Raw genomic sequence first — 26,284 nt, 5'->3', positions numbered from 1 at the left:
AGGGCTGGGCCTGGGCTGCTGCTACCCATGGCATTTCCCATTGAAAAGGGTAAAAGCATCCCAGGCTCTGTGAGCACAGTGATGGGGGGGGGGAGCTCCTGTTTTCTAACCGCCTTGAAAACAAGCTACTAAAAAAGAGCTTTGAGGGGAAAAAAAAAGAAAAAAGCAAAAAAGCCCAACCCAACCCCCAGCTGCTGAGGCTGATGTTTCCTCCTGTGCGCGCCAGATCCACACCGATGCCGATCTCTAGGTATCCCCAGAGTTGCCCTTTAGAGATAGCTCATCTTGGGGCCCCCACCACCCACACCCAGAGGAGAGATTTCCTGGCGCGTGGGTGGCTTGCTCTTTCTTCTACGGAAAACCCAACTTTGCTCAGTTTTTGCTCAGTGCCATGGTGCCCACAGTGAGGCAGGGCCCCCGGGGGGGCTGGCATGTGTTTGTACCACGTCCTTTGGTGGCCACCTGTCACCATGCACCTGCTTGGTGCCAGCAACATTCCCTCCCATGGCGTGTCAAACACCAGATTTCTCAATTGCACTGAGAGAAGAAATAAATTACAAAGACAGAAGCTGTAGGCACCTTCCTGATGAGATGGGAGCATGGTAATGTAGCAGAAAATCCCATAGGGAGACTGCTCTAATGTCACCTGTGGTGCTGCCAGCCTGCCCCGCTGCGAGTGCACGGCTGCTTGGGGTTTGCACTGCCGTCCCACACCATGCACATCCTCAGCCCTTGGGGCTTATTTCAGGAGCAGCTTCCCATGCCCTGTGTGTCCCACTGCTATCCCCATGTCTGTGTCTTGCTGCTGCTGGGCACAGGGTGGCTGCAGCCTGAGCAGCACACCTCTTCCTCCTTCTCCCAGCTAAGAATCTCCCTCTTTTTCCCTCACCCCCTGCCACCTCTGGGGCTCCTCAGATGATTCACAAGCAGCTTTGTCTGTGTATGTCTGGAGGGCTGAAAAATGGCAGCGTTTTGCACAAAGCGTGCCCCAAAAAGGTCAGGCTCTGAAACCGATTCAGATAAAGGCTCGAACTTCAGGCATCTGGCTTAAACTGATTACATCTGCTGGCTTTGTGTGAAATGCCATTTATCACAATGGGCTGGAGAAGCAGAAGTCGTCTTTTTCCATTCCAGTATGGAGCAGAATGAAGCCCATTGCAGCCCATTCCATCAGCCAGCAGTGCCATCACCGATGTGGAGGTGCTTGCAGGGCTGTGCTTATCCCACAGCCTTCTGCTCATCAGTTGAGGTGGGTTCCATCCATACGGCTGTTGGGCTTCAGGGGGCTGCGGCGTGTGAGAGAGAGGGCAGTCCTGGAGAGAATGCTGGGGTGTGGACACTTGCTGACCCCCAAAACGCACCAAGATACGGTCTGGGTGCAAAGGACATCCTGTTCTTGTGAGACGTTTACCCTCGAACCTCTGCGCGCGTGAGCCACCCACACAGAAACCAAAGTGATCTGTGGGGAGAAAATAGCAGAAGCTGAGTGTCGCCGTGCTGCCACAGCCGCTCCCTTCCCAGCCCGGACCTTGCGCGGCGCTGCCGGCTGTGCTTTTCCCTAACGCCCTTCCCCAGTTAATTTCCCCAAGGGTTTTTCCCCTTGTCTTTCGGGACTGGAAACTTTGGCCCCCTGAGGGGTGGAGGGGTCAGCGCCTTATGTTCCAGTGCTGCTTGGAACCACTGCCGATCCCTTCACCCTCCAGTCCCAGTGTGAGCCACAGCGAGCAGCCCAGTTCCATCCCAGTGGGCGCAATGGTGTGTGTGTGGTGACCCACCTGGTGAATGAGGGAAAGGATGAGGGAAACTGCTGCTGATGCAGTCTATCTGGACTTTAGCGAAGCCTTCGCCTCTGTCTTCCACATTAATCTCCTGCAGGAGCTGCAACCTGTGACTTGGACGGGTGTATTCTGATGGCCAGGCTTGGAGCGTGGTGATGAATGGAGTCGCATCCTGCTGGCAGCTGGTCATGAGTGGTGTTCCCCAGGGGTTGGCACTGGGGTTAACCCTGTTTAATGCCTTTATAGATGATCTGGATGAGGGGATTGAGCGCACACTCAGTAAGTGTGTAGATGACTTCAAGTTGGAGGGAAATGTTGATCTGCCTGAGAACAGAAGACCTTACAGAGGGATCTGGACAGCCTGGAGGGCAATGAGAGGAAGTTCACCAAGCCCAAGCGCCGGGTGCTGTGCTTTGGCCACAGCAGCCCCACGCAGCGCTGCAGCCTTGGGGCAGTGGCTGGCAAGCTGTGCAGAGGTAAAGGCTGCGGGGCCGTTAGCTGACAGCCGGCTGAACGTGAGCCAGCAGTGTGCCCAGGTGGCCAAGAAGGCCAACGGCACCCCGGCGTGTGGCAGCAGCAGGAGGTGAGCGGCCCCCCGCACTGCCACTGGTGAGGCCGCACCTGCAGTGCTGCGCTCAGCGCTGGGCCCTCACTGCAGGAAAGACACCGAGGGCTGCAGCGTGTCCAGAGAAGGGCAGCGGGGCTGTGAGGGGTCTGGAGCACAAGTGTGATGGGGAGCGGCTGAGGAACCGGGGCTGTTCGGTCTGGAGAAGAGGAGGCTCAGGGCAGACCTATGGCTCTGCAACCACCTGAAAGGAGGCTGTGTGAGGCGGGGTCGGCCTCTGCTGGCAGGGAACGGCCATAGGACGAGAGGGGATGGCCTCACGTTGTGCCAGGGGAGGTTCGGGTTGGCTGCTAGGAACAATTCCTTCTCCAGAAGTGATTCTGCACTGACACAGCTGCCCAGGGAGCGGTGGGGCCACCGGAAGGAGTCCCAGAGCGGTGGGATGTGGCACTGAGGGACGTGGGCAGCGGGCACGCTGTGCTGTGCTGTGCACAGCGGGATGATCGCAGCGGTCTTTCCCACCCCCGTGCCCGGGCTGTGAGTGATGTAACGCTGTGTGCGCGCACACATCCCCGCGCGCGGCACGGCCGTACAGCGGTGCGCGCGCACCCGAAGGCGCGTGCCCGCACGTGCGTACGGCGGCAGCGGGGCCGCGCGCGCTCCCGGCGGAGGGCAGCGGAGGTGAGCGGGGCGGGGCGCGGCGGGGCGGTCCGCGCGGTGGTAAACACGGGGCGGGGCGGGGCCGCGCGAGGAGGCGGAGGCTGCGGGCGCCGCGCACAGGGCCGCCGGCAGCAGCCTGCCGCCGCCCGCCCGCTCCCCCGCTCCCCCCTTCTCGCCCCCGCGACTCCGCCGGCGGCACCGTGAGCGGACCGGGAGGGAGGGCGGGGGACGGTGGGAGGGAGAGGGGCGCGGGGCGGGCGGCGCGGGGCCGCGGGCAGAACAATGGGGCCGGGCGGGGAGCGGCGGCGGGAGGAGGAGGAGGAGGAGGAGGAAGGGGCGGGTAGGGCCGGCTCCCGCCGCTCAGCGCTCCGCTCCGCCCGCAGGCGCAGCCCATGGCCAAGCAGCCCCCCGAGGCGAAGGCGCCCCGCGACCGCCGGGCCGGGCGGCTGCCGCCGGGAGAGGGGCCGGGCCCGGCCGTCCCGCTGCGGCCCGGAGCCCCCGCCGCGCTGCCCGGCGCCGCCCGGCCCGCCTCGCCCGGCAGCCCCGGCCCGTTCGCCATCCGCTCGCCGCTCTTCTTCTTCGTGCGGAGGTCCCCGCTGCTGCCGCGCTCCTCCAGCGGCTACTTCTCCTTCGAGGCCGAGCGCAGCCCCGCGCCCATGAGCTGCGATAAGGCCACGCAGACCCCCAGCCCGCCGTGCCAGGCCGTCAGCCACTACCTGAGCGCCATGGGTGAGTGCCGGGCGGGGCGGCGGCTGGCAGGTAGCGCTCGGGGATGGCGGCCGGCCGGGCGCTCTGGCCGCGCGGTGCCGTTTGCTTTGCTTTGCTTTTTTTTTTTTTTTTCCCTCGTGGTGAAGGTCTGTGGTTACAGCTGCAGCGCTGACTGTAACGTGCCCTTAGGAAAGGTTTTCTGACCTTACTGCCGTCCTTACGGCTCGCTGCGAGTTTCACAACGAGCCGCTCGCGTGGCACCGCCCGGACGGCGCCCGCCGCTCTGCCCCGGGCACGGAGAGCAGAGCCGTGCCGTGCCTGGAGGCGGCCCGCCGTGGGAGTGCCCGAAGAATGTCACCCGAGCCCCGCAGCCAGCTGTCTGCTGCTGCCCCAGGAATCTCTGGCGGATGTTTGGCTCTCGGTGGGAGCAGAGCCGTGGGTTTGTTTGCTTGTGCGGGTCAGCTCTCGCCGTGCCTGCGGGACGTTGCTGTGCTCTGCACGGTGTGCGTTTCCCGTCGGCCGGCAGCGAGCAGGGGGAGGCGGCTGGATGTGTGCGAGCAGCACGGCCGTGCCGTCCTCCGATCCTCACTGAGCTCTGAGGCACAGAGGGGAAAGGAGTGGTTTCGTCTCAGCGTGGAAAAGGGGGAAATCCTCTGGGCGCAGTGAGGAAGCCTTAAAGTGGTTGAGGCGTGTGTTGGTGCGGTGCGGGCTGGTGCTCCTTTTTGCCTGCCTGACCTGTGGTTGTGTTGAAGGGGATTTGAGTTACAACAAAGCCTGGAGGGTGGTTTGGTTTCTACCTGTGAGTGTGGGCACGGCGGTGTTGTTTTGCATCATCCTCACGCGGCGCTGCTTCTCAGGGCTGGGTGTGGGTGTGGGTGGAGGTGGCAGCTCCTGCTCCACGGGTGACATTGGGCAGGGAAACTTGGCAGACATCTCCTGGGCTTCAGGCTACAGACTTCACTTTGGCACAATTAGAGGAGGAACAAAAAAAAAAAAAAAAGAAAAGAAAGAAATCATAAAACCATAGAGCTGTTGGAATTGGAAGGGACCATCGTGGCCACCTGGTCCAACTGCTCCGCAGCGAGCGGAGATGCTCAGACCTCATGTGTCCCCGAGGCTGAGGCACCACCCCACCTCCTCAATTGGTGGCCCATCCCCAGCAGCCTGAGTTACCCATCGCTGGCGGCCGCAGTCCCGGTGTTGGCGCAGCCCAGAGATGTGCAGAGCACCCAGCCGTGGCTCACCCAGCGTGGGCCGGCTCCCGCTATGACTGTGGCCATGCTCTGAGAGTTCCCCTGCCTCTCTGCAATTATGACTGGACGCTTTTGATATTGCGAGCCGGCAGCGCCGCAGAAAGTCCTTTCTGAAAACCTCAGCCCGATTTCACTCTCAGCCACGCGTCCCGGCGGGCGGGCTGTGCTGCGGGGCCGTGCCCTGCTGCGTCCCGCCTGGTGCCGTGGGGCTCCTGCGTGGGCTCTGCTCCCGTGCTGCAGTTCATTCAGCGACTGGGGAAGCAATAACACGAGGCTGTCCCGGGAAGGCGGCGGGCACCGCTCCTGCGCTACTACAGTGTGAAAACAAAACAGCTCCCCGAGCCAAGCCGTGTCAGCTTGGCTCAGAAATGCATTTTCCAGTCGGGTCAGAGCCAGACTCCTTATTTATTTATTTTTTTATTTATTATTTTTTTTTTTTTTTTACTGCCCTACTAATCCTTTGAGTATTTAGAGATTGGAAGCTATTTGTATTCCCTCGCGAGTCCTTTTGAGCTTGGGTGCCAAGTTTGTGAAATGCTCTGTTTTGTTTTGAGTGCTGGTTTTTGTTTTGTTTTTGAGGGGGGGGTGTGTGTGGTGTTTTCTTTTGTCGTTTTCTATTTTTTATTACTTTTTTTTTTCCAATTTTTAGGCTGTGTTTCTTGCTCAAATCTGAGCTTTCCTTGGCAGGAGGGGGCACAGGTGCTGCACCAGGGCTTGCTCATTTCCCTTCCAATATTTGGCGGCTTGTACCGTGGTTTTATCATGTGCTCAGGAGCTTAAAATGGAGACTGAAGGCCCTGGTGCTGTACATTCAGCATAACTGATATCTTAGCTCTTTTTTTTTTCACCTTTTATAAGCCAGTGCCATTTTCTTGCGCCTGGTTTATTTTCTGCTGAAGTGCTGGAACATAATACTGAAGAGCAGAGCCTTCCAGCCCCATGGTGGGGATGAAAAGTCCCAAAGTTTGCTCTGAGTGCACTTTGTCCAATTGTGGCTTTCTTCTTAGCACGGCAGAAACAACCATGCTCCTTGTCTCGTTGGATGCCTCCACCGCTGGGGGAAGAAATGCGAACATTAGACCAAATTATCAGGACTGAGGTTTTTTTAAGGTTAGAGAAGGAGCTGCTGCTTTGCCCTGTGAGAAATCATTATGTTTAGAAAAGGGGAAAATAGGATTTTGCTAGGGAAGAAGCTGCTGATGTAATAACAAATCAAAGCCTAATACCAACACAGAGCCAACACTGGTACAAGCCTGCAGTGTGCACATCGCACGGCCAGTCTTGGTTGCATTCTTCCCAGGTTTAATGGAGCATTTGCTTTCTGAGTTGTTCTGTTTCCAACGCTCTGTTTTTTGCTCTGTGCAGCTTCCAGGTGGCGATCTCACTCACTTGCAGAAGAAATACAACCAGAAATATGGATTGCACAGGAGCTGCGGCGCATTGGGGATGAATTCAATGCCTCCTATTGTCCAAGAAGGGTAATTCTCTTATTTTTACTTTCCATTTCTTTACGCACAGCCTCTAAAAGGGAAAAGCTTAATCATATCTGGAAACTAGCTCTGTGGCAAGTGTTTTGTTCACTCAAATGTAGAAAAGGATGCGCGGGTGGCTGTCGTCTGCTGCCGCCGCGTCATGAAAGATACTCAGCACCACCTTTCGAGTTGGGACCGGAGATTTTCGGGTGTCGTGGCTTCATTTATGGTACTGAGAGCCAGTAAGGCATCATCTGTCTCTGCATTGGCGCTGAACTGGTGATAAGGAGGGAACCATGTAAGGCAAGCAGAGCTCTGTGTGTTGTTGGAGTGGCATTGGAAGGAGCTGTGTGAGTGGCTGGCAGCTCTTGGGAACCAGCACTGCTGTTTTAAGGGGATTGCTGCTGTGAAGGGTCACCAGTATCAAAGTCTAGCAACAGGGATGAACCTCCTCTGGTAGCTTATTTCTCCTAGAAGAATTCAGCAAAAGCTCCTTCAAAAATCGTGTGTTTCATAGAATTACTAAAGTTGGAGGAGACCGCTTGGATCGTCTGGTCCAACCGTTGATCCGTCACCACTGTGCCCACTAGATCTGTAAGGCTGTAAGTTTGAGAGGCTGTAAAATCTCACCTTGAAGTGGCGCAACAAAACTGAGCGGTACGAGCGTGCACAAAAAAAAGTCATCAAAGAGATGAGGTAACAGCAATTATCAGAAGAGCAGCGTTAGCTGATAACTTGCCTCTCATCCATTGTTCACAGCTGCATGTTTGTACATGTGGTTTCTAGTCCTTCTCCCCCTTCCTTTGGCTTACCTGTGGGAAGAGGAGAAGGAGATGTGTGTGATGATGTGCTGACTGCCCACATCTTTATTCATCCCCCTGGCTCATGAGTCACTTCCTCACTGTGTCCAGAGTCTGCACGGCAGAAGCTCTCCCCAGATTGGGTGCTTGTCCTGGTGCTGCCCCACATCCACTCCTGCCTCTGCTCTCTCACCAGCTCATTCTTTTTGAGTTCATATGTTTTTCCCCTGCTCTGGAGTCAGCAGCTTCCCTCGTGGATTTGCTCATTTTCCCTCCCTGCTGCTCACGTGGGTGAGGGCTGTAGCAGGGCTCATTGGGGAATGCAAGGGCAAAGTAGTATCGCTTCCCGCAGGCTTAATTAGTCTGATGAATTCCTCTTGTCTGTTGCATCCAGAATCAAGCGGCTTTCAGAGCATTTAAGTAATTGCTGTGGATTTATTGTCCCCAGCGTGCTTGGCTATCGCTCCCTGAAAAGTTGCCTTTGCCTTTTGTGAGCAGCTTGCTGTTGAAGAAGCTCACACTTACTGAGCTGGATTGCCAGCACGGCACCAGGGAAGGGGTAAACATGAAGTTTTGCTGGCAGCCCGTGCTGCCATCACCCTCCAATCGCAGCAGGTTCATTCGGGCTTGCCCTTTGAGCACGGGTGGAAATGGGGAACTCAGCGGTGCCAAAACGGTGCTTGCCAGACAGGTCAGGGCTGTCGGACGGGTCGGCGTTGCTCCTCTGCCCCAGCGTGCCCAGCTGGGGGCCCCGGGACAAGAACCTGGCTGGGATGCCAGGAGGGTTCCCCAAAAGCAGCCTGGCTGTGTTCTATCTGCCCTTAAAAGCTCCCCAGGGCAAAAACAACAGAGAATTAGGTAATTCAGCATCGATCCACCTTGACAAAGAGGTTGAGCAAGCGGGAGCAGCCGGCGTGCTCTCCTGCCTCGAAGCCCAGCTCCACGCACAGCAGATGCATGGTGAGCTAAAATGCGCTGCTCACCCTTCTCCACCTGGCTGTGGGATGTTTGAGCATCTTCTGTTGGAGACAGTGCACTCTGCGTGCCCTGTGCCTGCAACAGGAGTTTGCAAATCGGTGTAAGCAGCGTGATTTCTCCCTGCAGGGCATGTACAGACATGGTTCTGCTGCACTCAATATAGCCCGAACCACACCATGTTCTGACAGCGTGGGAAACCAGAGGTGGTGGTGCTGGCACTTCTGTTTTGCTGTTGGGCTTGGGGGAGGGAAAAGGGACCCCAAAAGTAAACTCTCTTTGAATGTTGCTGTGAAATACTGGTCCTGTGCTCAAAGGAGGAGTGCTCGGCTGCAGTGGTTGCTCCTAAAGCCATTAGAGCTGAAGCCATGACTACCACCATCAGCAGGAACCCGTCTCCGCTACCACTGCTCTTCCTGCTGCAGGTCTTCATTTCTAGTTGGGTTTTGTATTATTATTATTATTATTATTATTATTATTATTATTATTACCTCCCTGCTTCTCTTAGCAGGGCTTACTGCTTGCTTCCACACTGCAGTCTCAAGCAGCATTACTCACATCCCACACCCAGGTGAGGGAGTCAGTGTGATGTCCTCTCTGAGCCTTCATGGCAGATGTGGCTGGGAGCAGGCGGCTTTGGCCCACTGAGGACTATAAAGCTTCTTATTGAAACTCAGCATGAAGGGAGGCTGGGTTTACTTTCTTGGTAAAATCATAAAATGCATGATTTCCAGTTTGTGAAATCTCTCAGTCTCCAGTGTTAGCAAGAGCTGAGAACTGTGTGCTCAGCCTCCTTGGGGTATTTGCCCTATTTGTGTTGGATCATCTTCTGCTCAGAAAAAATCTTGAGTTGGCTTCAGTGAACTTGAATTGAGCCCAGATTATGAATGTGGTGGAGGACAATGCCAGTCCCTGAGGCTGGGGACAGGGAACTGGTCATCTTGCAGCAGTCTTGGTTTGGTGCTGGTTGGGATGCCAGCAGTGGCTTCCCCAGGACTGAAGGAAGCGCTTGATGTCATTGAGCTGAGTTGCCTTCATTTTGTTTCTGTGTTTTCTCCCTCTGCGTCTCCTTGGCAGTGACAAATAACAAGCATCAGTGCATTTTGGCCACCCCTTGGGGCGAACTTTGTTGTCTCATCTGTACTGAACCCCCTGAAGCCAGCTCAGTAGGTAAACGTAGACCTTTCCTGGTAGTGGCAGCAATGGGGAGAAAGCTCAGAGTTGCATAGGCCCACCTTCTCCTTCCTCACGTGCAGGAGATGTTCAACTCACGGTAGCTGGGAATTCAAGTCACTTTCTTACTTTCTGCCCCCTGTTTTCCTCCTAGGGTTTCTTGGATAACCACGCTGGAAACCCCCAGGTGGTCATTCTGCGCCTCCTGCATTACATCATCCGCCTCATCTGGAGGATGCAGTGACACCGGCCGTGTGGGCTGCTGGGACTCGATGGCTCCTTCCAAAATCCAGTGGAGAAGAGCCAGTGCCAGAGCTTGGAGCTTCCGAGCTGCCCCCCCTGGCCTGGGCGTGCGGTGGCCGGAGGAGGGTGGATTTCCCACGTGGACCTGCCGGGATGCTCCAAAGCTAGATTTTATCTGAGAGTGGTGTTTACTGTGTTTCTCTCCATTTTTAATTATTGTTTTTTAAATTGTCTCAGAGAAATGTCCTCAGTGACGATGTTCGGTCATCGTTTCTGGAAATCTGTCGGCTCATCTTGGATGCGTCCCAAGACCCTCCAGATCCAGCTGATCTGCAGAGCTGCCTTATTTGTGCTGCAGGTGTTGCAGGGAGCATTGGACGCCCCCCGGCCGCTGCGCTGCCGCCTCCTCCTGCCTGCCAAAGAGGATGAGGATGGAAGAAGGGCGGAGAGATTTTAATCAGCACTTCTTTTATGTGTAAATACCTAATGCTACCCCAAATCCAACTTCGGTTGCGTCATGCAAATATTCCTATTTCCTGCTGACTGTTTTTGTTTTTTTTTCCTTCCCAACTTTTATTTTAAGTTCTGAATTTCAAGACTTAGCTGTCAGATTCCCAGGGTCCAAAATATCACAACCAACCAACCAAACAAAAAAAAAAAACAAACAATCCACCAGGTTGCCTTTTTAGAAATTCTTTCTATAAGACGTGTGAAAATGCTTACGTATTGTATAATATTATAATATATAATATCGGTGACTGAGTAATTCAGCAATAAGATGTCCTTGGAGGCAGGTTAAAACAGTTCCCAAACCATTGCAGTTTTGCACCCAGTGACAGGTTCCTGCTGTGCGACTCCAGGAACTGTTCTAAAGGCATGGTTAGCGTGTTGCTGTTAAACCCAAGAGGGTTTTTGGCACACTGGATGTTTTCTGGGATCCTCTGTTTGGACTGGACCAGGGCTATGGGAGAAGTCTGCAGGTGAGGAGCGAGGGGATGAAGACCCTGAAGGTTCCTGTGATGGAATCCAGCTGAATGAGGGGCCGTGCAGTGCTGAAGGACGCAGACTTGCTTGTGCACGCTGTTCAGATGGTAACGACTCATCACAGAGCGTGGGGTCTGCACCCTGCTGGCCTTGGGCAGGTCTTCTCCTTGTGGCACATCTCCTCCTTGCACCTGGGAAGACCTCAGCAGGTGTTTGAAGTCCCAGGACGATGCCCTCCCGTCTGGAGACCCTGCCACGTGGCTCTAGAAGCTCACCACATGGGTGTGTGGTGTCCCAGCCAACGGAGACCCTGCCATCATCTCTGGTTCATCTCGCACGGGAGGCTTCTGCACAGCCGGTGCTTTTTGGGGCGCGTCGTTGCTTCGACCGCCTGCGTTTCTATGCACAAACGTAACTCCTCTCACCTTCAGAACTGTCCCCTTTCCTCCAGCTGGTGCGGATGGTCCTAAAATCACCTTCCAAATGCTGCAGTTAGTTGTGGTTTCACCAGCACCGTAGAAGAAGCAGCAGCAGCAGCAAACCCGGCCCTATGGTAGTGGTTTTTCCTACCGCATTGCAATATGCACGTCAGGAGAAACTGTCCTGCGTGCCGCTGTGTGGAGATCAGTGTTCCTGTGTTAGAAGAGCTGTGTACAGTCTGACCTCTTTGCACCAGCTGGGAGGCGATGACCCGTTGGCGTGGGGCTGCCTGCCCCTGATTGCACTCGTTGGAAGGAGAATGGAGCAATTTTAGCTTTTCTGGTCCTGCGTCCCTTGGAGCACACCAAAGAAGGGTGGCCAGCACCCAGCACTTTGCCCTGTCCTCCTGGCTCTATGCTGGGCAGAAAAAAAGGGGAAGAACGCAAGGGATTGGCACCATCTGGCTTGGGCTGCTCCACATCCAGCTTTCCCAGCCAGAATGCAGACAGAGGAAAACGTAGCTCCAAAAAAGAAAACCAGGCTTCATCCCTGTAGGGTTGTGTGAATTGTTTAATTTTGGTGGTTTTATTGTTTTTAATGTCCGGAAAAAGAAGAATGATGGTTTTAAATCAGCTTCAGCAGTGCTCACCGATGGATTTGGGGCGTTCTGAGCCCACATCACCAGTGCTCTCTGTTCTGCCAAAACGATTCCATGAAGTTCAGTGGTTGCAGAGAACCCCCGTTGTGCTGGATGGTCCCACGCCACGCGTTACGCCTCCCAGTTGGTCACTGTAAATACCTGACTATTTATTAGAATAGGACACCGTATTATTTTCATCATCTGAGCCAAATATCTGCGTGCAATGTATTCTCTTTCCATTCTCTCATGTAAGTTTTGTACAGCTTATAAGTAATCAAAAAAAAAAAAAAAAAAAAAAATTTCCTTTTTTTTTTTTTTCCCTAAACTTTTTTAGAGTTAAACTTGGTAAATACTGTAGATCCTCCCCCTCCCTTTATTTTTTTTTTCCCCCTGCCCTTGTGTAATCAATGCACTCTACTGTTCCATCATGCTGTAACTTGTAGAAACGATGGCTATTTATTTCCTGCTTATTTAAATTCCTGTCGAGGTTCTGCCTGCCCCTCTCTCCTCCTGCCCCAGGTCTGTGGTGTGGATGGGCCTCCCATATGAGTGATGGACCTCCCAGCGCTGCCCGCTGGATCCAGCGCAGCCAACGCAGCGCAGAGATGATTGCTTTGAAGTGCCTAAGTCCTGCACACCCATAGGGATTTAAGCACCTCCGAGATGACAGCATTAGTGAAATTCAGGGGAAGTTTGGCTTCTCCACCACGATTTTGGTCCTCTCCTCTTTAAAACCACATTCTCTTCTGTCTCAGCCAAGATCCAGGACCAGCTTTAGCATCAGGTACAACCGGAGTGCACACTGATGTCCCAATTAATCACTAACTCGTTTTCATAGGACCCAGCATATGTAGCATTTTTATTGCAATTTCCCTGGCTTACTTGTGTTTTGCACTGATGAATTTTGGACAGGGTAATTGCCACTTTACTTGTGCAATACTGCTGTAAATAATTGCAGATCTTTTTTTTTTTTTTTTTTTTTTTTAAGATGCAATCTTTTATGTTCTTAATATGAGTTTTATATGAATAAAACCTTCAACTATTTGACTACTTGTCACGAGTGGTGCTTTCTTTGGGGGCTTCTGGATCGACCTTCTGCCAGGAGTTTGTTGGTGACTTCAGGTGCCTGCAAGAAGAGCAAGGCAGTGATCTGTTCTTGTGTTTAATTCAGTAGGGTTTTACAGGGCTTGCTTTTTTTAATTCATTTTTCTTCTTTTCCTGGGTTGTTTAGGCTTTAAGCTACTAGAATTCTGTGAGGGTTTTTACTTATTTTGAGTTCATCCTCACAATCTGCTCATTGACACCACCGCCCTGCTTTCCCTTGCCTTGGCCCTCCCTCCCTTTTCTATCCTCAGTTCTAAGCCCTCCCCAATGTTTCGTGGCCGCATCCCCTTTGGACTTGGTGATGGTGTAAGAGCACAAGGGGACGGGATGGCTCCTTGCCCTGAGCCATCTACCCGAGCGATTGCTCACTTTGCCTTTATTTCACCACAGATAATAGCTGGCAGATAACTGATAGCATCAGCTGTGGTTTGGAACAATTATTTTGCTGCGCTCGCTCGTGTGGGGCTCTCCGCACAAAAGGAGCAGCCACGAGGTGATGGTGGGGCTCATGGAGACCAGCAGCAGGGGATGGCAGGAACAAGAAGCCAAGCACGCAGATATGTGTCTATGCACACCTCTTTGCTGTTTGCTCCCTGAGGCAGAGCCCAAGCCAATCGTTCACGATTATCACACCTCCCCTTGCTGGGAATTTAGCCCCGGCCGTGAGTCATGGTGGTGAGGCGAGAGCAGGGCTTGTTTCTGCAGAGGCAGCTGCACTTCCCTGTTTGTTTGTGCCTTGTTTTGTTTTGTTTTTAAGCTGCTCAGAGTCGAGGAGGACTTACTTTTGAATATCATAGAATAATAAGGTTGGAGAGACCACTACCATGATCCACACCAACCGCCAACCCATCGTCTCCAAGATATTGCTGTTCCCCTTCATCTTCCTCCTCTTTTCAACTCTCCAAAAACCTGTAAGTGCATTTCACTTTATAAAAAGATCATGACAGAAGGACGACAAGAAATAACAATAATAAAAAAGACCTCCAACCTCTCCTCACAATCCCACTGGGCTCTTGGGCGGCTGTCTTTAACCACCACAGTTCCCTGCTGCTCAGTGCACACTGCTGGGATGCTTTGGCTCAGAACTGTGATGCTGACAGCTGAAAGGAAGGAAGAAAGTGGGGAAGAAACAAATCAGAGAGAAATGTGCCCAGGAACCCCTCCCCTGTGAGAGGCTCCTGCTGAAATATATTAAAGAAAACCAGAAGCCCACCCCGACTTTGACAAACAACAAAATTTCTGGATTGTTTTTCTTTTCTTGTGCTTGTTTCAAATTACAGAAGTTCTTGAAAGGGAAGTTTATAGGTTTCAGGTGCTATTTTAGGGGCTGCTTTAACTCAACAATGCCCGTATTGCCCAGCCAAGGCCGTACCATCAGCCTGGGGATTTTTGGTCCCATTCAGGAGTATGGTGGGACTGGGATGTTAGGGGAGGATTTTGGGGACAGCCCTGACCCCTCTGGGGTCAACATATCACCTCTCATTTTGGGGAAAATCCCACAAGTTTTGCAAGCTAACTAACAGGGCCTTTGGCCATGAGCTGGAGACAGGGCCAAGCCAGAGTGACCTGTGCAGGCAGGTTGTTTGCTGATGGTTCTCCCTCTTTTCTTTGCTGTGACTCATTTTGGAAGGAGCTCAGCCCTGAACCCCACGACCTCGGTGAGACAGCAGGGAAGAGAAATGCTCCCTGGTGGCATCCCACAGTGATGAGAGTCCCAGCTGGTTTCTGCCCGTGGCCACCAGCCTGGCCCAGGAAGGCTGTGGCCACATCTCAGTAGGCTATGGCCAGGCCCATGGCAGTCTCAGCCCATATTGGCCACGGCCCCATCCTGGCTTGCCATGGTGGCCACGGCCTGGGTTGGACCCAAGCAGTCCCAGCTGGCCATAGCCCAGGTTGACCATTTCCCAGTCCACCAAGGACGTGTCGTCTGGTCCCACTCCAAAAGACTGGCTCTTTCTTCCTGTGGTCTCAAAATCTTGCTTTAGTGACAAATTAAAACCACCATCCATTTTCTGTTTGTTTGAATGATGACAAACTTCCTTTATTCCTTGAAAAGGAAAAAAAAAAACAAAAACAAAAAAAAACCAAACACCCAACAGTTTGATCATGTGAAAAGCCACGTGCATGGCTCATGGCCACATGTGGATCTGCTCTTAACCTCTTTCAGCTGAACCTACTCACAGCATACCTAGTCTTGTTGATGTGGGACAACTGAAATCCAACAATGACAGCCCCGAGGATAACAGTGGGCCTTGCTATGTGGAAGGGAGCCCTTCTAAACCTTGTGGGAGGTGGTGATGTGGAGAACAACAACCCAACACCACCCTATTGATGGGCAGATGAGGGGCTCCTCCTGTCCGCACCCTCACACTACAGCATCAAGCTGCTCTGTGTTAATAAGGAACTCTGAGAGTCAGTTTCATTATGGCTGGATTTGTGCTGGATTTCTACCTGGGATGAATTTTCTTCTTTTTTTCAAATATATTAGCCGATAAAGCCAAAAGTCTCATTCCAAAGACAGTGCATGCAGGTGGGAGGTACAGCGCTGAGCATCCTTGGGGTGCCATAGAACAAATACAAAGCGAGGCCCAAGCTCCATGCCCCAGAAATGAGGATGAAAGCGTTTAGGGCCATCGAACACCAGGGGAGCGGCACAGCCATCCTGCCATACCCTCACTATATTTTTTTCCAATGACTCGCATCTGACCTTTCAAACACCTGTTCAGCCTAAAACAGCTAAAAATACCCACCAAGCTTTGCATCTGATTTTCATATTGCAACAAAGGTCACCGTTTCCAGTGGGTTTTCTGACATTTCTGATGGGTTCTAGGATGCTTGAGCCCTGGGCACTCTGACTTCGCCACAGACGGGCATCCTGGAGCCCTGGCCACTGGGCAGGATTTCCCAACCTTCCCCAGCACTTTCCCAACAGGTCCTGGATCTGCACGGATGTGGTGGGACTGGCTGCATCTGTATGGTGTGACAAAACCAATTTCCTTCTACTGCTGGCCTCCTGAGAGTCCCAGTGCCAGCATGAAAGCCGCCTAGCTCACGCTCCTCTGCTTTCCCCAGCAGCACTGTCCTGAGCCAAAATTTCTTAGCAGCTTCAGCCCAAGGACACACAAATCCCACCAGCACTGAAGGAATAGGATGGGAGTTTCTCCTGCCTGGTATTTTGATGGGCTCATATTTTAATGTTGTCGGGAGTGCACGGGGGAGCCTTTGCTGCCCGGCCGCGTGGGCTGCCGCTAATTAAACCACGCTTTCTCTCGGTGTGATTCCTGACATCACACACCGAATGGAAACTTTTTGACAAAGGCATCGGTTTAATTAGGGAGAAAATGTTTGAAGGTGATGCTATGTCAGCTCCCGAAGGGGGGCAGGACATGGCAGGCAGCAAAATGCCACCTCCCCAGCCGTGCACCGGCGCTGCCGATGCCGCTCTAATTGGCTCCGCTTTGCACATCTGTGTTGGCGCTGGGCTCAGCCCGGAGAAAGGTGAAAATAAAGGGTTGGATTTCTTTGCTTTTTTTTTCCATAAGACAGAAGCTGGCAGCACGCATCCTCCCTGCTCCCTTGGGACTCCCAGCCCAGCGCTGGGTCATGGGGCTGCGTCGCGGCATCGCGGCCAGGAGACGGCTGCAAAAATGTGAGCAGAGGGACACAACCTTATGCCTCCCAAACGAAAGATGGGTTCCTAAGCTCAGTTGTTAATGCTGGGTCTAGCCCTGACCTTGGGATTCAGGTGGTGGACTGCTGATGGTGCCTGAAGGTGATGGAGAGTGGTCTCGGCGGCACAGGGGTGCACCCAACATCCACAGTTGCTCAGAAAAGATGGCTTAAATCTGTGTGTTGAATGCAGGGAAGCTCAAGTGGAACTCTGCTGCCCCAATCTCACTAAAACCAGTTTTAGAGATCAGATGTGGGAGCAGGCCCTCATCTGAACGTGCGAACACGGTGCTGGCTCTAATAGATGTGCTCAGGGCATCTCCTTGGGTGCGTCCCTCAATAAAAGCTACTGAGTGCCACTGCCGTGCTGACAGGGAGTGAGGTGGCCGCCGAGCCCCGCTGCCAGCCGGGGAACGCAACGAGTGAGCATCAGCATTCAAATTACTTATTGGCAGAAATGGGTTTAAAAATAGGTTTTTATGATAAACAAACTAACCTCATACAGGAAGTGAGCTGCAAATACTAAAAACTTGTATGGTGTTAAGGGAGAGCATAGATCTGCCCTGCAAAAAAAGAAAGAGAAGAGAAGAGAAGAGAAGAGAAGAGAAGAGAAGAGAAGAGAAGAGAAAAGAAAAGAAAAGAAAAGAAAAGAAAAGAAAAGAAAAGAAAAGAAATTTTAAAATATTTTGTAAACTCTCTTGTGGGTTTGTTTTTGGTTTTTTTTCTGTTTTGCTGCCCAGAGAAAGCAGTTGGCATGGGAAAAGGAAAAAGGTGGCTGGGAATAAGGGCTGCTCCCAGAGCTAATAGAGTAGGGGTGCCAGGCTCACACTCACCCCCCAGAAATACAGACACAGGGCTGGGACAGCAACCCATTGCTGGCACTGTGCTCCTGCATGCCCTGAGCAGGATCTGGAGAGACAAAACCCAAACCTGGCCCCAGGGTGATGCTCGGCTCGCCTGCATCCCATCCATATGCACGGCACTGATAGGCAGGGAAAAAGGAGAAAAGCCACAGAAACCGAGCAACGCAATGCAGCGTGTGCCGAGAGCAGATTTGGTTTCTCACAGCCCTTTTTTTTGTTATGGAAAACAGCAAGGGGGTTCAAAAAACCCGCTGGTGCTGCAGGGATGCGGGAGCGGTGGGTGGAGGCAGCAGGGTTTGTGCCCTCCTTACACACCCCAAATCAGAGCGAAGCCCCAGCGATGCACAGCCAGCTTCGAGCCACGAACGCCGTGTTTCAGTGCTTCTGGGCTTTAAAAAGCCTCTGCTGCTGCTGCTGCTGAAAAGGTTAAGCAGTTTTCCTACCGAAACCCAAGTGTGGGCTGTGAAAGAACATGTTAATGAAGAAAATTTCCCCAGGGCTGCTCTTTTATTATCACCAAAGCCATCAAGTTTCAGTTTGAGTTATTTGTATTTATTTATAAAAAACAAAGATTAAATAAGTAGAACAAAAACAAAAACCTCATCCTAATTTCTGCGCTCAACCTGATTTATTAAGACAAAGGAAACTCTCCTGCAGCAGGTAGCTGTGCTGCGAGGCTGAAAAACCCTCCTGCATCACGGCACCCAGGTTTTGCTTTCCCCCTCGCTCTGCTCCATGGGGCAGAAACGATTATATTCACTATGAAAATGCTGCCGTGAGATTGAGGTCTTTGCAGAGAGAAAGCAGCCTGGCAGACAGCCCCTAAAAAGCACCACCGTGCCCAGCACCGACCGGCCCAACGCAGGGATGGGCTGCAAAGCAAGGTGCCATCTCCCCCCAAAGCACCAGCAGAGCCCGAGGGCACGGGGAAGGGGCTGGCAGCCCCCAGCATTGCAGCCCGTGCCCCTCTGGTTGTCAGATATTAACAAGGGAGCAGCTGATGTTTCTCTCTTGGTGTGTTTTCACTCCTGTCGCCAGAGACCTGGTTAGAAAACACACAAAAAAGCCCTTCAGTGGTCTCGTCGCCTTTAACGCGTTGTTTTTCTACATATTTTATGTTGTTGGCTTTTGTTATCAGTCTCATCTGCAATTTGTGGCCAATTCTGTCATGCTTTAGGCAGACATCTTGTTCCCAAAACTGTTTGCAGCCTTTCAGCTACAGTACAGTGGCGAATACAGCACGAGGCCGGCTGCGGCACAACGAGAAAAGGGCAGATTTAACCCCAAAATCACTCTCAGCTTGGATCCGCTCTCCACAGAGGGCAGGTGGGCAGCGGGCAGCTCCAGCCTGGCACAGCAGCCCCTCTGGATGCCACGGCACAGGCAGGGCCGGCACGGCGCCATTTCCCAGTGCTTTTCACCCAAAACTCAAGGCATCCCATTCCTGTGCTGCTCTTAGGGTCCCGGGGAAGCAGGAGGTGCTGGGGCAGCCCACGCGGCCGCAGCAATGCCCCCACAGCCTCGCCAGCCCAGCGCCACGGCCATTAAATCACTTGAACTCTTATTTACCACCGAAAACAAACGCCGCCGACCCGGCGCGTATTCAGTATTAATATCGAAACCAAAAAGCAAATTAATACCGCAGAATCAAGGTATTTAAAAATAAAATGAAAGTCACGCTGGGGAGGGCCGGTTGCCGCGCTGCCGAGCGCGTCCCGTGGGCTGCAGACCCGGCATCCACCGGCCAGCCTGGAGAGGGGCTCAGCAGCACCATTTTGTGCCGCTGCCCACGGCTGAACGAACGCTGCCGTGCTGGGCAGGAAGGGAGCGTGGCCAGGCCCCACGTGGCACGGAGTCAGCGGGAGCGAGGGGCCGCATTCCCAGCCGTCCCCGTGCCCCGAACGGCTGCCCGTCGCTGGGGTTTTTCCACCCAGCCACCCACTGCGGGCAGGGGGCATGACACACGCCGAAACCCCGCTCCCCTTCCTGGCCCTGCCGCCGTCGCCTCGCCGCCTCCCGCTCGCCCGAGCCCACAACGGTTTCCGCGAAAGGGCTGGAGGCAGAGGCGGCTCTGGACGAGGGGAGACAGCCACAATTTCAGCCCCTCTGCTGAGGGGTGCCGTGCGGCCCTGACATCCCGGGGGGCTCTGCGGGGGGACCCCACCACCACCGCACCGCATGCGCCGAGCTCCCGGACCCCCCGGCCCCCGCTGGTGGCCCCGCATCCCTGGCACACGTGGGCCGTGCCGGGGGGTCCGGTAGCCCCCGCCAGCAGGCTTTTATGCACTGAAACGGAGTGAAAAATAAGCGTGCCGCGGGTCTCCTGACGCCGTCTGCACTTCCTGTGACTACGCGCGGCACGGCGCCTTTCGGGCTGATCCTTCCTCTATTTATCAGCAGTAAGGGATGGCAGCGTGGGACAAACCCACGTCCCGGGCTCCCAGCCCAGAGCAGAGCACACACCGAGGGCTGGAAGCTGAGCAGCAGGCTGCCTTGTGCCCCATTGACCTCGTCCCCACGCATGGCGCTCCTCACGTCCTGCTTGGAAGCAGGGAGCCAAAAGGTGGCTACAAGAGGCTGGGTTGGAGCACGGCGTACTTTGACTCATCCACTGCTGGGCCGCCCGGCCCGCCAGCCACGCTGGTATTCACAGCTCCGAGAGGGGAGGGCACCCATGCGGTGAGGTTTGCAAAATCCTTCTAGTTTGACTCATGTGGAAAGAGTGAAACACCAAAGAGTGTCCTGAAAGTGGGCTGCATGGAACGCTTTTACTGCGCAGCTGACCACATTTGAAGAAAGCAGAATTTCGGACAGATTCAGACAGCCATTTTCAGTGGCTCTGGGCAGAGGTGGGCCTGGGGGGGAAAACAGCCTGCACTTGGGAACGAGCTCATCTCGTTCTTTTGTAATTCACAGCACACGATGTGGGGAGGAATGGGGCTGCTGCTGCTGCCCAGCAGGAGCCGTGTGGAAAACCACCCTGGGACTTCCATGGGGGTGAGCAATTGCCTTCACGACAAGCAAGCTGAAAAAGAGCCTAACACGCAAAGCACTGCAGCAAAATGTCGAGGGCTATTTACTGCTGCAGCGCATCGAATGAAAGTGGAACCCAGGGAGAAGCAAAACGCAGCTTTCTGGGGGAGGGTGAGTGGGAAATCCCGGCTGTGAAGTACATAGGAAACAACATCCCCGGCCCTGTGGGGTGGCACGGGGCGCTGGGGAAATGAAATGTCCCCAGGTACGGCGCGACAGCCGGGCGCCTCGAGCATCGCCGCGCGGCTCAGCCGCGAGATGCCAATCGTCTCATCAAAGCCAGCTGAAAACAAAACTGAGAAGCAGCTTGTGGTTTTACGATGAGCGTTGGCATAAAAATATTGAGATTTTAAACACCTTCGGCGTGCCGTGAGGAGACACGGGGGGCTGTTTGTGAGGTGCCTGATATTTAGCGAGGTTTGTGGCTGTGGATCTGGACAGCTTTTTGCTGCCTTCTCCTCTCCCCAAAGGCAAGCAAGGGGCCATCGGGGCCATCAGCAGGTGAGGAATTAGAATCAGAGAACCATTAAGGCTGGAAAAGGTCACCAAGTACAACCCCAACCCCACCCCCCAACCACCGTGCTCACTGCCCACATCCCTCAGTGCCACTTCCCCACGGTTCTGCAACACCCCCCGTAACCCCACCTCTCCCTGGAGTGCCCCTTTCCTTACACTCCATCCCCTAAAAGCAAGGCGCACAACAGAACACAGACAACAAGGTGTCGGAGCCCTCGTGGGTTGCGCAAACCCAGCGTGTGCCCCTTCCCCGGCGTTCTGGGGAGGTGCTGCTCGAGCAGCAGCGCTCTCAGCCCAGCGCTTCCTTTCGAGCAAAGCCCTTTCCCTCATTTCTGAGTCATTAGGAGATCTAAGCGCAGAAACACCGCCAGCTTTCAGAGCACAAATTACGGCAGGGATGAGCCCGGCAGCACGCTCCAGCCTCGCCTTGCCGCCCAGCGGCGTGTGCAGTCCCTTACTTCGTGTAAATACACGTCAGACTGTACGCATTCCTATTGACACGCACAAAGTGCCCATCGCCGGGCTGATACACAGCGCCTAAAGCTGAAAATCAGCCGAAAAATGGAGGAAAAGCCGCACCTTCGCAGCCACCCCTGGAAGCCAGAGGCACCCCGGGGTGCCGCAGCCGAGGCGGGGGCGCTGTGTGCGGGAGGAGGGCGGCAGCACCCGCGCCTGCACCGGGCGAGATGAGCTCGGCGATAACGCACAGCCAGACGGTGCCTCAGCGCCCCGTCGGGAACGGCCACGGGTGGGTGTTGGGAGTGCCGAGCCCCGGCGAAGTGTCCTGAAACACTCATTTCAGACAAGTGTATGCAAATCAACGGTATATAAGGCTAAACCCTCCCACCTGGGGTCAAACCACATCCCATTATAGTGCGGCGCTGCGCTGAGCCTGTGCCGGGAGCGGGGCCGTGCCGAGGGCTCCCCGGCTTCTCCATTTTGCAGCAGCGGCGCCCCAGCGGATGGGAGCGAGCGGGGGACCCCCAGAGCCACCCCATCCCCCTCGGGATAACCCTCCTGAGCGCTTAGGGTGGTAGATCACGGGATCGTTACGGCTGGAAAAGACCGCTAGGATTATCCAGTCCAGCTGTCGGCCCATCCCCACCGCGCCCACCAACCAACCGTGTCCCTCAGCCGGGACCCACGCACCGCCCGCATAGATCTGGAGATGTTTGCCCCAGCCGCGACGTCGGCTTTGCAAACCAAAATGCAGTGGGGAGGAGAGGGTGGGAGGGGAAGGGTGGTGTGTGTGTGTGTGGGGGGGGGGGGGGCGGGGGGGAAACAATTTGCTCGCAGCTCCGAGGCTTTGCCGGGCTCCCGGTGGAAAGGAGAAAGGCTCCCGCCCGTTATACAACAGGGATTGTTTATCCCTGGGTTAGCGATGTTTGCTTTGGAGCCTCTCCAGCCTCTCACACACGCCAGCAAAACACGCCGCGAAAACACCGAGCGCCCGCGGGCGGCAGCAGCGCAGCGCAGCGCTTCGTGCAGCGCACACGGCTGCAGCTCCGTCCAGCAGCGCTGCCCGCGCAGTGCGAAGCGCCGGCAGCCCCGGTACCCCAACGCCCCGGCCGGCCTTGGCCCGCGGGCTCCCCCCGCTGCCAGGAAAGCGCATCTCCAGCAGCGTCCCTTCCTCATCGAATCGTCTATCAGAAAACGCGTGCATCGAGAAAGCAGAAGCGTCGGCAAATAACCCTGTCGGCCAACAACCCTGTCGGTAAAAACCAAGAGCAGGGAGGCAAGGGAACGGGAGCACCGTTTCCCAGCCCACCTTCCCCAAAAGGTGATGCTCCTCCTGCGAGGTTTGGCCCCTCTGCGTCACCCCGGGCCCGAGGGGCGGGCAGTTGGGGCTTCATGGCTTTGCGGAATCCCGGCTCGCGTTAATCAGGACGCGGTGCTTCGAGCCCCAAAGCAAAGCCTGCGTGACTGCGGGAAGGTCGCGCCGAGGGATGGCGACGAAAGCGGCCCGCAGCCGAATCTGCTGACTCATTTTTGGCCGCCTGGGGAGGTGCAGCACCTCTCGCCTCCGCCATTCTGTTCCCTGGGGTTTTCCCTCTCCCCTTGTTCGAGCAGGAGCTGAATTACCAAAAGCGCTCATCACGTGGCCCCGAGAGTGCAGACCCAGTTTCATTTACCGTAAGAGCACAGGCTCGAAAATACTCCGATTTCCCGCAGAATAGAAGATCTGCACTCTGCTGGGAGATGCAGAAGGCAAGAGCTCGGCGCCACATTTTGGGTCTCTGCATCCCACTCACCTGAGATATTTCCTCGTGGGGAAGAAGCCCTCCGTGCCCGGCTCACGCTCCGTGGGGCTGCCAGTGCCAACCCGCTGCTGCACTCCGGCATCCCCACGGATCTCCTGTGCTCCCGCTCCAGCCGGGGCCCTGCAGGAGGAACGCACCTGCCTTAGCAGGATAGGATGCGGGATGCCGTGCGAGGAGAGCTGCCTTCACAAAGCAACTTTCAGCAATTGACACCAGGCGGCCGGCGCGTCCACAGGTGTGAGCAGCGGGATGCTGCGATGGATGGATTAGCAGTGCTGCAGGTTGGCTTCAGTCGGGGAGGTGCGTGGAAATAATAGGGGGGGGAAGATGCAGAGGAGCCACGCTTGCTGCACCAGGGCAGCAGCATCCCTGTCCCGTGCCATATGGATCTGTCTCATCCTTCCCAAGCTCCTGTCTGGGTTTATAGGGAGGAGCGGATCGGGGCGGCTTTCCCACGGCTGCTGGCCAGCTACAACCTTTGGGAAGCACGCGGGGTTTTTCCCATCAGAAATTGACTTTGCTATGGGAAACTGTGAGCCGGCTGGGAGCAAGAGGCAGAGATGGGGATGGGAATCGGGCAAAGGCTTTTAGCTTTTCAAATCCAGTGGGAAAACTCCCACGTGGAGTGAAGGCAGAGGCCCGAGGAAGCCCTGGGAAAGGTCTTGCTTCTGAGGGTTTGCAGCAAAACCCTGAGAAAGAGATAGGGACAGAGGCCCTGCGTGTCCCCCAGGGTGGCAGATGGCCCCAGGGGCAGCCTGGGGAGGGCTGGGGCCAGGCTACCATTGCAGGGCGAGTGCAGCCTCACGCTATTGCTTTTGGCAGCACCGCTCTCACTCTTCCACTCCTTCCTTATTTAAAGAGCGAGTCGTGTTTTCTGCCATTCCAAATAAGACCTATTAGAAGGCCAGGAGTGGAGTTGCTGAGCTCAGACTTTGAAGGGATAAACGGATTTCTTTGAAAAAGTACAGAAGAGGAAAAAAGAAAAGAAAGAAGAAATCCCAACCTCCGGCTACCTCCAGGCAGGAGGAGCCCAGCACTGCAGCACTTTGGGTGCATGTGCTGTTGGCCATCAGCCCACTGCGCTGTGCGCACCATCAGCTTTGGCTCTCGGTGGCTGCAGGAACGTGCACTTGCTGCCCAAGCAGCTCCACGGCTGCTGTAGCACCCGAGAAGGAAAAAGGGAGTGAGAGGAGTCAGTTAGCTCCCTCCCTGCTAATGGCTTCAAGATGTGGCTGCTGGAGCCTCGCGCTGGAAGTGCTGTGCTGCTTCATGGCCAGCTTGGCTGCTGCTCCAGGGACAGAGGGAAAACCCCAGGGTGATCCTGGGAGCTGCTGCCAGAGGTGTCCAAGCACGGCACCTTCTGTGCCCTAATAGGTGGAGGTGCAAGGGGTCACCCCCACTAGCATCACTCGAGCATCCCATGGACAGCAGCAGGATGGAATATGCTGGGAGAGCAGCAGCGCAGTGCCATAGTGCTCAGCCTCCCATCCCTTCCAAGGTTGGGCCCTGCCCCTGGGATTTCTCAAGAAAAAGTGAAAATCCCTTTTAGGGATGAAAGGTGCCACTGTGGGCAGGAGGAGGCAGAGGACAGCAGCACATGGGGATGGGCTGAGGAATGCTCAGCCTGCCCCCAAGAGCCTCCCACCCCAAACATCACAACAAAAAGTGAAGCAAAAAGCCTTGCTTTCATCATGGGCTGTGTGGAAAAAGCTGCTTTTCTGGCAGAACTTCTGGAGCCCTTTAGGCAGAAAGCCCTGAGCTCCTCCGCTGTGCAGGGGTGTGCTTTGCTGGGAGCTTAACAAAGAGATGGAGGTGTCAGCTAAGAGGAGATGGTTGGGTTTTTGGGGTGGGGTTTTCTCATTTTTCTTCGACTTTTCGGGAAGAAAAAAGAAGCTGGTGGAAAGCTTGAAGCCAGGGAGTGCTGGCAGTGCGCCCGGGGTGCAGCAGGAGGTGGGAGAACGCTGTGCTGCGCGGAGGGAAGAAATAAAACAGGATCTGGAGAAGAGAATTTGGGGAAGAGGAAAACCAAGAGAAGAAAATGTGAGGAAAGAAATGGAGAAAAAAAAAAAGAGGGTGCATTACTGCCCCTCATGGTGGCCAAAATGCCACGGGTGCCCAGTGTGCCAGCATCTACCTGCTCGCGGCACACGAAGCAAGGCGCTCAGTCACAGCTAAACCATGAAAGAAAAACCACAGCGACCTGAAGAGCTTCTGAGTCACTCCCTGGCTGGGACATTCCTCCTGATCTCACTGGCACACATGGGTGGCTTCAGAGCACGGTGGCACTTGGGGCTCCGGCACAGCGTGCTGGAGCAGGCGGCAATGGCTGTGCTCCCTCCTCCTGCTCTTTTCCTTTCTCTCTCATGGAGCGATTCCCCCAATTCCTGTCCCACTGACACAGTGAGGAGGAGCGGGGTGGCAGCGGTGCCGACAGAGGTCACTGTTGCCGAAGAATGGCACACCACCCAAAAAGGGGAACTCTAGGGGAAAGAAGGCATTGGGCCGGGCAGGTTTTTGAAAAAGGAACCTGCTGCAGTGGGGATGGGTGCAGGGAGGCAGGAGGGGAGAGACAAGGGGAAAGCTGTGCTTTGGGGCAGGCATGTGATGGCACTGGGTGGCTCCAAGGGTTGGGGACGCTGTGTTCTGCTCTGTCCCCATGCAGGGATTCAGATGTGAGTAAAGCAAAGGCAGCCAGCACACAGCTGGTCAGGGCGAGGAACATCCCTGTGGTTGCCCAAAGCCCACGTACAAGAGCTGGTGGGTGCAGCATAACCCCCCCCTGGGCACCACAGCTGTCAGCCCACAGCTCGAGACTGCACTCCTGGTCCTGCCAGATGCGAGATGCAGTCAGGAGAAGGGTCCCAGCTGCCCCTCCTCAATCATCCATCTCCCCAGCATGCATCTCCACAGCACCCACTGAGCAGAACACTTGCAGTTTCAACACACAGCACTCAAAGTTATCTTCACCCCGTGCCAAGGGCAGAGCCCAGCCCAAGCATCACACAGCAGCACGAGAACCACAGGCGTTGCAAAGACGGTATAAAAACTCTTTTGCAGTTGAACGCGCAGCAGATAAATGGGTTCAAGTGCAACAGAAACTCCGAGCAGACAAAGCAGCCACGCTCAGCATTTTTAGTGTCTCACAAAGCCAGCAAGCAGCACCTTAC

At 54.8% G+C, this 26,284-nt stretch overlaps 1 protein-coding gene and 2 long non-coding RNA genes across 3 annotated transcripts; 1 reads left to right on the top strand and 2 right to left on the bottom strand.

Annotated features, from left to right (window-relative positions):
• Nucleotides 1-1,070: 1,070 nt before the first annotated feature.
• Nucleotides 1,071-2,479, bottom strand: LOC122182499. Its single transcript, XR_006179838.1, has 2 exons — nucleotides 1,776-2,479; nucleotides 1,071-1,459 (listed from the first exon to the last, which is right to left on the bottom strand). It is a non-coding gene; the product is annotated as an uncharacterized LOC122182499 (long non-coding RNA).
• A 916-nt stretch (nucleotides 2,480-3,395) lies between these two features.
• BCL2L11 (BCL2 like 11) lies at nucleotides 3,396-12,718 on the top strand. The gene is made up of 3 exons (XM_042875836.1): nucleotides 3,396-3,732; nucleotides 6,330-6,442; nucleotides 9,539-12,718. The coding sequence occupies exons 1-3, from the start codon at nucleotides 3,396-3,398 to the stop codon at nucleotides 9,626-9,628; spliced, it is 540 nt and encodes a 179-aa protein (XP_042731770.1). The 3' UTR covers nucleotides 9,629-12,718.
• On the bottom strand, nucleotides 5,551-23,611 carry LOC122182497. The gene is made up of 2 exons (XR_006179831.1): nucleotides 23,109-23,611; nucleotides 5,551-11,834 (listed from the first exon to the last, which is right to left on the bottom strand). It is a non-coding gene; the product is annotated as an uncharacterized LOC122182497 (long non-coding RNA).
• Between the last annotated feature and the right edge of the window lie 2,673 nt (nucleotides 23,612-26,284).

The sequence above is a fragment of the Lagopus leucura genome, unplaced genomic scaffold (genome assembly GCF_019238085.1).
Source record: "Lagopus leucura isolate 7727_CA_CO unplaced genomic scaffold, USGS_WTPT01 Super-Scaffold_73, whole genome shotgun sequence".
NCBI classification, from domain to species: Eukaryota; Metazoa; Chordata; class Aves; order Galliformes; family Phasianidae; genus Lagopus; species Lagopus leucura.
The sequence above is the reverse complement of the archived record's forward strand: the minus strand, read 5'-3'. Positions and strand labels throughout refer to the sequence as shown.

Bases quoted from the DNA above. Each gene is read 5' to 3' on its own strand.
- BCL2L11 (XM_042875836.1), top strand. From the start codon at position 3,396: ATGGCCAAGCAGCCCCCCGAGGCGAAGGCGCCCCGCGACCGCCGGGCC. The intron at 3,733-6,329 runs GTGAGTGCCGGG...TGCTCTGTGCAG, and splicing joins CCACTACCTGAGCGCCATGG to CTTCCAGGTGGCGATCTCAC. The intron at 6,443-9,538 runs GTAATTCTCTTA...TTTTCCTCCTAG, and splicing joins CCTCCTATTGTCCAAGAAGG to GGTTTCTTGGATAACCACGC.